The sequence below is a fragment of the Zootoca vivipara genome, chromosome 10 (genome assembly GCF_963506605.1).
Source record: "Zootoca vivipara chromosome 10, rZooViv1.1, whole genome shotgun sequence".
Classification (NCBI taxonomy): domain Eukaryota; kingdom Metazoa; phylum Chordata; class Lepidosauria; order Squamata; family Lacertidae; genus Zootoca; species Zootoca vivipara.
The window spans coordinates 10588447-10597943 of record NC_083285.1 but is presented as its reverse complement, the minus strand read 5'-3'; the positions used below and the strand labels follow the sequence as shown (position 1 = coordinate 10597943).

The 9497-nt window shown below is 39.0% G+C and overlaps 1 protein-coding gene across 1 annotated transcript in view; it reads right to left on the bottom strand.

Annotated features, from left to right (window-relative positions):
- Nucleotides 1-433: 433 nt before the first annotated feature.
- The window catches only part of TAFA5 (TAFA chemokine like family member 5), a 326350-nt gene continuing 317286 nt past the window's right edge, over nucleotides 434-9497 (bottom strand). The window contains exon 4 of the mRNA XM_035126720.2: nucleotides 434-1403. Within this exon, the coding sequence (XP_034982611.1) occupies nucleotides 1395-1403 (9 nt within the window). The 3' untranslated portion in view covers nucleotides 434-1394. The remainder of the gene's footprint in view (nucleotides 1404-9497) is intronic.

The window sequence follows — 9497 nt, the reverse complement described above, 5'->3', positions numbered from 1 at the left end:
TTTTACTGGTATACAAAAGACCACCCCCCTCAAAGAAAAAAGGGAGAAAATGAAAGGGGGGGGAGAGAGAAAGCCTTCTAACAGTGCAATGGTTGAATGCATTTATGTAATATAAACAACATTATTCTTTGCTTTTTCTACAGAGTCCTCTCTGGTCATGCTTTACATCCAGAATGTCCCAATGGAAGAAAGCAAACTACACCAGTCACTTCAGAGACAACTGAAGTAATAAAACAACAACTCAACTCTGATCCATAATTTTTCTCATTTTTTTTGTCATGACTGTCAGAGTTACCACGTTAATTGTTAAATAGGATTTTCTACAAATATACAACATATAAAAACTGTTAAATATATAACTTTAGGCTTTTCAAAATACATTTAATGATCTCTTTCAAACAAGTGTTACTTCCCCCCCACCCCACCCCTTGGATTTTGCTTTCCGGTGCTAAATGGTGTATCGGATGAGACATAGGCCACAAATGACCAAACATGCTCTTTGCAAATACTGTATTATCCAACTTTTAACGATCAAAAAATGGAACCATAGAAGAGGCATGTTGAACTGGTTAAACTCAAAATGGTTTTTTAGTACGAGAAGTCAATCTAAGCACAGAGGAGTAAAGGTGGTGCGTAGACAGTTTGTGTTGTTTTCGATCAAAGTTCTGTTTTCTTGTTGAAGAACGGCCGTTTCCCCTCCTTGTTCCCTTGCGTTTTCCCGTGTGCCTTTCCCCAAGAGCAGTTCCAGCCTCCTTTTCTGCAGTGTTCCATAAGGACTTTTGCTGGACGGCAATATTGCAGCACTGGGCGAGTGGAATTCGTGCAAGGTGGTCCCCATAGTACTGAACCCAAATAACCTTGTTGACAGTAACATCGTGTCCACTTTAAAATAGATTTTTGCTCTTTGGTCTATTGTATATACTGAAACATAAGAAAATAAAAGCAATTAGGCAGTCTAGGGCACAAGAAGAAATTGCCTTCTGCACCTTAGTGTCCCCCCGTAGACAAAACAGTCTTCTCTAAGGCTGATTGGGATGAATACTCTCCAACGTAGCTGACTCTTCCCGTCGAAACACGGCCACAGATCAAGTTCAGCAGTGGCGCAAAACGCAGATGAGACGTTAACTGTGAACCGGTGTTTTGTTTTGTTTTCGTATTGCTAATGCCCAAGCATTTCTCTCTCTCTCTCTTCCTTAGTCCAGTGCTCTTTAGTATGGTAGAACAGACTTTAGCTCATAACGTAGAATTATGCAGTCTTTGAGATGAAATACAGAGAAACAGACAGTTGAGTTGATGACATATAATGGATGATCCACAGCCGTGATACTTGACTAGGGAATGTAGCCCACACAGAGCTTAAAAACTCCTACAAGGCTTCTCCGTTGCTGCATTCGTCAGGAGACCTGCAAGTCAATAAGAACAAATGAGTTCATATCTTAACTGCAAAACTTGATCAACAGACATTTTAAGACTAGTGTCGGCTATTTACTGATCCCCACTGCCATCAGCTCCAAAAATATAAACTATTTGTCTTGGCTTTAACTGGGTAAAGAAAGTTCAATAAACATTTTCAGAGAAAAAGAATGGAAGCTTATAAGATGTTTTATACACAACACTCTGAAATGCAGCCTCATTTGGACACAGTATAGTACATGATTTATAACAGGTGTTTTCTGCTTAAGATGCAAGGTGATGTTCTGATTATTCAGTAGACTAATTTTAATCAATACTGCCCTCTAGTGATACCATCACTAAACAGGTATTTATGATCAATATAATTAGATATCGATTTTTTAAGGGAGGAAATTAATAAATAAAAAATGACAACAGAAATTACTGTAAAATAAAGGGGAAATATAACCTATTTTATTAAAAATGGATAAAAGATTGTAGAGAAGCAGACAAAAAAATGATAGCAAGAAACATTTAAAAACGTGTATACACAAGGTACAACCAAAAAACCATATAGATATTAGAAAAGTAAAGGAAATGATTACTGGAACATTAAGGTTTTCTTTTTTAAAACAGCATTCCCCTCAGTTTATAGAATCTACTTCAGCATAACAGTAGATTACAGCTGTGTCATGCAAACCCGAATTCTAAACAGTAAAGCAATAATTCCTTTGGTATTATCACGTTTCCTCAATATTTAGAATGTTTACTATTGACGGACAAGAAAATAGAAAGCAGCAAACACCATCAAGCAAAACAGAGAACAACAGGATTACTCATATGTTTTGAACCTACCAATTTGAGAGGTAAATGAGAAGAACATCTGCCTCCAGCAGTTTAACAAAAGGTCTGTGTATAAAGTCTCACATAGGGCACAAGGTTGATTTGAGAGTTCTGCTTTTATCCTCTCACCTTTTCCAGGAAAACACACCCCAGAACTCTTGCAAACAGCCTTTCCTTTTTGGACTACAGTAGTGGTCAAACTCCAACCCACATGACCTCAGACAGGCTGAAGGCAGAAAACTGGGTTGGTTATTGTGATATTTTCCTGCACAGTATATACATTTAGCAAGAAAACATCATTTGTAGCGGCTCCCTCCCCAACCTTTCTATTTTGGCTTCTCTCGCTTGATCTTTTGAATCAGTATAATACTACAGCAACACTACACAAATCCTGTAGCTTACAATCAAAGGGTTGCTAGATTTAGAAACCTAAAGCAGCCGGGATTGCAAGATCATTGCTCACATGGAAAAAATTAATATCTGCACTAACAGGTGCATAAAAATCTGCATTTCTGTCTTGTCTCTGCTTCTACAGCAAACCAATACTCCAAAAGATTCATCAACGTCAAGAGTTTTTGCCTAGTTACCAGAAGGTTCACCCATTTCCCCTTTTTAGAAAACAAATAACTTATCCATGAAGAATTGTCTAAATATTTTATGGTGCCCGTGCCAGATGGATAATATCTCTCTATGCAGACTGGGGGTATTGTTTAGGAGGGGTGGGGGTGTTGCTGTTGGTTTTGTGTATCTTTATTTTAGATTTTGTTGTGATTCATGTGGAAATTGTTTTTGTACTTTTTCATGTTCAATTTACTGTCTGTGTCCACTTTTGTTATGTTGTAGTTATGTATTCTTTTTACGCTGTCAGCCGCCTTGAGCACTGTTTGAACTGTGGAGAGGCAGATAGATTGAAGAATGTATGTATTTTGTTAAGGTTACGGGGTGACCTCTAACGTTAGTCATACTTGGCACAAACCCACTGAAATAAATAAACTGCCACCACTATATTCTTCTCACATGACGCTGCTGGCTTCGTGTTTAACAACTGCTGAAACGATCCATTTATTGTGACCCTCTCCTTCCTCTTTCTGTCCAGGGTAAGAGCTGTCTTCTTGAGCAATTACAGCATTTGAAGATCTTCTCTTTATTTTGGTGATCCTCCACATCTCTAAATCTGGTTTGGAGAATTGAGGAACTGCTTTGAGATGGAGCTGCAGGACGCTGTAGGAGGGATGGTGTGTGTGTGTGTGTGCGCGCGCGCCAATAATTACGTCCTTCCATGTTCCTCTGATGGATTCCCTTCTGTCAGCAGTCGGTCAGCACCAGATACCTTCAAAAGCGACAACATCCCTCAGGAAATATCAAATTCCCCAGGTGCTGAGCTTTACATCCTAAACATTAGACAATAAAACCTCTGAGGGACCCATGTAAAGAGAGGAATGATGGCTACGCCACTATCTGCAGTAAAGCTAGATATTCCACAAAAACATCAACAGCAGCTTTCCCTAAAACTAACTGTGTATTTTTAAGCAGCAAATCAGTTATTTGCTGAACTGCAGTATTTACGCCATGATCCTGAATGGAAGAAATACCCAATGCAATTCAGTAAACTTATTTCCAAACAACGGGTTTAGGTTTGGTAGTTAGGGTCTGAACAGCACCACACACACACACACACACACACACGCTACAGACAATTTCACATCCTTGGCCCTTGTATTATATCAGGTATGTATTGGAATCAATTTTGGGGTGGCTTTGTAGGCCAAACCTGCAGGTTTTCAGTTCTCTTTAATGGTTAAAAAGAATCTCAGTAAATAAATATTTTACAACATGTGCTAGCATTCGTTTAAAGGTGGCATTTCAAAAGATAAGGTACACATGTTCATTGGATAGTTGCTGCCCCCACCCTCATTTTAAAACTTGCTATTATAGCAAGTCATGCAATAACTAACCCCTGCTAAACAAGTTACTATGCCCCCTCCCCGCCTTTTAAAACAGAGCTAAAAAGCAGAAATATTAATGCAAGTTCTGATGCACACAAACCTGGCCATATGATAAAGCATTTCTCATATACTGAGGGCAGACAATAGCAAAGCGAGATCCTTGTTTATCTGTAGATTTTCTTAAACACTTGTTAAATAACACTTCTCTCTCTCTTGATTAAAACCTTTCAAATTAAACTTGTGTTGTACTGCGTTTTGTTTCAGATTATAATAACCCAAAGAAATGCAGAATGCAATTTTGACAATGTCCCACTTTCTATTAGACAAACAGTAATGTATTTCTGCAATACAAAAATAGGTTTTTCAAAAGAACGGATTTGTTTTCAAAACCAGCTGCATACCAATTGGTGATTTTGAAGCCACCGGGGGATCTCAGAGCTATTTCTGAAACCTACTAGGAACATTTTTATTAAAATCAAAGTATTTAATTGAAGCAATTTCCACAGGGTTGCTAGAACATGTGTAGGTGGTTCTAAGATGTCTCTTTTACAGGGTATTCTCTATTGTATGGTGCCTGTACAGAATATTTGTATATAGGGAGCTCATGCTAATATTCTCAGTTATATTCACTGTTTGAACTGTTGAATATATTCCATAGAAGCAACCATTTGGGGGGGGGGGCAAAGGTCATAAAAGAATCATACAAGTTTAGATAATGTCTGAGAAGAATCCAACCTTCTCTGGTTCACCCATCAGCCTCTAAGCCCCCTTTCTCCAACCTGCTTATCCAACCAACCACTATTCCATGGACTAGGCTGATGGGGAGTAGCAGGGGGGAGATGGATCAGACCCTATCAAGAACCCAATGTCAAAAAGGCAAAATATGTTTCCATTTGGTTCATAGCTAGGCTTGGAATAATTCCTGCTTTTTCTCCATTAAGGATCGAACTCCTGTTGCGAATTGCAATAGTGCCTTATAGGCAACAAACGAAAGCCAACATAGCAACAGGCAAGGACTACGAAAGAGTTAACCGTCAATAATACAGTGGTACCTCTACTTATGAATTTAATGCGTTCCGAACGCACATTCGTAAGTAGAAAAAAAAATTGTAAGTCGAATCCCATAGGAATGCATTGGGAGAAAAAACCCTATCTAAAAATTTGTAAGTAGAAAAAATCCTATCTAAACCGTATCCAAGATGGCGGAGAGAGCTCCATTCGTAAGTAGAAACATTTGTAAGCAGAGTTATTCGTAAGTAGAGGTACCACTGTATATGGCTTCAGCCTTATCCCCCAATTTTCATTATTACATTAATATAATCATTCGACGCCAGTTACCCTCAAAGACCAAGTAAGATGATGGTTAATCACAACCAAATTTCTTATACCCACGAATATGCAAATAATATGGTTCCACAGTTATATACAGTGGTACCTCGGGTTACAAACACCTTGGGTTACGAACACTTCAGGTTACAAACTCCGCTAACCTGGACTTAGTACCTCAGGTTACGAATTTTGCCCCAGGATGAGAATGGAAATCGTGTGCCGGTGGCGAGGCGGCAGCAGGAGGCCCCATTAGCGAAAACACGCCTCAGGTCAAGAACGGTTTCGGGTTAAGAACAGACCTCCGGAATGAATTAAGTTCGTAACCTGAGGTACCACTGTACTAAAATTGAATAAACTTGAGACCACATCTAAGCTATGCTTGTTTGACATAGTTCAAGCGCTATTTTGGTATTGTACTAGGGGGCTGCCACCCCATTTGCTGTTCTCGCCAACCCTACCTACCAACCCCTTGCCCCACTACCTTGCTACCTTGCCCCACACCTGGCCAACCACTCCCTCCTCCCTTTGCACCTGACCAAAATCCCCTTTCTTTACACCTCACCTAACCCTTCACAGCTTGCACAAAACCCCTCCCCGCTGCATTGGCCATGGCCACCTATTGGCAACTATTGAAATTGTAGCATGATGGCAATCTTGCAATTTTACTATATAGTAATAAATTTTGTGTTGTTTGTCCATTTTAGCATTTTTATTGTGTGTTCTAATTTTTTAAAAAAAACTTTATTCTTAGTACACCTGGCATTTCTGCTCAATAACAAAACACAGAATTGCAATTTTCTTCTAATATCCTTTATGCTTTGTGGGATGTTGCTATATGTAGTATATTTGGTCTGCTATATACAAGAGTAGTGCAACTAAGGTTTATTATTTCTTATTACAAAAAGATGGGCTTTTTTTTTTAAAAAAAGAAATTGTTTCTCAATTGCAGCTCTATAAATTTTGAACTAATCATCCAAATGACTGACTTTTAAAAAAAGAATCAGTCTATTATTCTCTTTATGGATATTAATTAAAGAAAAGAGACCATTTAAAGGGGGAATAATTAGAATCATATGCAACACCATCTCATTATGCTTACTTACAAGTAAGTTACACTGAGTTCTGTGACTCTTATTAGCTAGTAAGTATGTTTAGGATCGCAGCCTTTAAGGACTAGGGGGCCTGCATCAAAGAAAAAGCTGATTTATTTCAAACCTCATGTTAAACTCTGCAGCTCATTCTCCACCTGTTTGGCTTCTTTGCTTTTTCAAACTCCCATCCCACAGTCCTGCTTTACTTGAAAAGGTATTACTAGTTATCTTTGAACCAATATGCAAAATTCAGTCTTCCCTCATCTCCAGCTGATCCCATCAACAACCAAAACAATCTGGTTCAGATGTAGGTTTCGATGCCACAGGTAAGCGAATAGCAATTTGATTTGAGGCCGCAGCCAACACTGTAGCATCTGAATCAAGCACTGCAAAACAATTACTGACAGGAATGTTAATCTCAAAAGGGAGTGCTGGACAAACAAAAATTAATTCTGCTCTGTTTAGATTTCGGCACAGAGGGACTAAGGGCAGGACTACACACACACACACACACACACACTGAACTTTGATTTCTTATGAGGTATCTCGCAAGGAACAGCTCAGAAGAAAAAATGCCTCTACCCTTTCTTATATAATGCAACTAATGCAAAACCAAGTTGCCTACGGAAATTTCACTACTGGCTCACAGCATGGCTTCTTGCTCTCCTCAGTTGTCACCACTGGATTACAGGTCCTCTCCCAGAAGGGTTCTCTCATTCTCTAAATCTCCAATTCCAATTTACTTCATTTGACCAATCATGCTTTTACTCCTTGTAGGACTCTTACCTTTGGTTTTCTTTTAGAAACCAATCACTGGTTTTATAAAGATAGTGTAACTCAATCATCAACAACAATTCGTTGAACTCTTGATGTATCCAAATTACCTCTGGTCCATTTTTATTTTTATTTTATTTTTTAATCAGGCTGTTTATTTGTCACAGTTGCCTGGAATCTGCATTCTGTGTAGTAAACATAGTTATGGGCAAAGATCTTTTGATTGGAGTTGTGCACATACTCCACAGTGAAGTTAAATCTGCTTCAAGTTGCTCAACTACTAACAGTGTATGTAACAAGGCTGGATCTACACAGCTATAAAGAATGCTCTGAAAACGATGTGCAAAAATAGTTGTAAAGCTGACAACTGAAAGCTGACAGTTGCAATTTCAGCTCTACAGCGCCATCTGATGTCACAGCGTTATAACACATTTATAACGCTGTATTTTGACTAATGTAGCTGAGTCCCATGAATGCACAACTTAGCAATCCTTGTCTATTTTTCCTCAAATAGTTAATCTCTCGGCATTATTTAAAACCAAAAAAGGAGGGGGGGAAATACTGAAATCAAAATGGACTTCCAGCTTAAATTAACACTATAGTTTGCATTCTCTTCCTTGCTCCTTCTAATAACAGGTATTTCGTTGACCTTAGGGGGTCATAAAACTGCTACGCAGAAGAAATGTAATGAACTGGAAAAGCAAACAAGCCTGATGTGAAGAGAGAAGCCAGGGTACTGTAGTGGCAATGTCATTAGTCAAATCCAGTGAGATACACGATCTGCTATTTATCATTGTGCCATTTCTGAACTGATAATCACATGCAGCAGTTCAACAAGAACCCATTAGCATTAAACTTGTCCTCCACTTCAGAACTTCGCTTTCTAAAAGCAAAGCTCTGCTTCTTGGTCAGGGGTCCACAGTCGTGTTTGCAAATACAGCGTTTACTCTCCCGACAACATTTCAACTTGTGAGAGTCCCATTTTCTGGAGCCAAGAGAAGGATTGGGTTTTACTTGACATTATACCAGGTTCTGAAGTCAATCAGAGCGCACTGAGATTTCTAGCCATCAGGCCATTCCAAAACAAAGTTTAACACCGTAAAAGTGAAATAAGGTAGCATAAATAGAAAATAACGTGGACATAAATAAACTGCAACAGAGATAAACCTAGCCATGCTTAATTTCCTTGGCAAATCACAACTTGTGCTTAAAAAGGGAGTGAAACATTTCACTGCCTTCTGAGTGTCTCAGAATAATATGACAAGGATGAAGACAGTCTTACTTGAACTGGAGACATTTCAAGGACTTCTAAAGGTTGTATAACGGGGCTAAGAGAGAGACAAGCCTGTATCCCCAAATTTGCGTTAGGACTCAAAGTACAGTGTGATATGTCAGAGACAAAACTCTTGTTCTTTGAAGGGGCAGGGATTTTGGCAAACACAAATGTTGGCCTGGCTACCAAAGCTACCCGGAGATTTTAAAACCCTGTTCTTAGTACTAAGTGCAGACAAGGTTTTCCTTTTCCCAGCTTTGGCCAAACTTAAGAAAACTAGAATAAATTGAATGTTTAAAGTTGTTGAGAAACTACAAGGAATTTAATCTCCCCCCCCCTCCTTTTTTTGGAGGCTATGAGAAAGGAGAGAATCTCTCGGGAACTATAGAAGCACCGAGTATTAGCAGTTATAAAATACACTACCAAATTAAATGGCTAGGGTCTGAAGAAATAATTGCAGTCCAGATGGCAAGGGAAGGTGAAAACCCAGATCTCTCTGTACACATGACAGTGACAAAGATTTCCCTCAAGAAAAAGACACATGCTTGGAATGCCTGAAGCTTGGGCTACAGAAACAAATGCACACAGAGACACTCACCCGCACCCTAGAAGCAGAAAATAGCCACACCCAATGTCTGTGTTCCACAATAAAAGCACAGACACACTCTTCTGATGCTATGATAGAACTGAGGAAGGCACCTGCTTGGGGGGCTGCATTTGACTGTACTGTTTTTTTCAAAAACATTTTGCAAGAAATAACCTATCAACCAACATACAGACAAAAACAGTGCCTTTCAGGAAAATATTCACAGCAATACAGTGGTACCTTGGTTCTCAAACGCCTTGGTA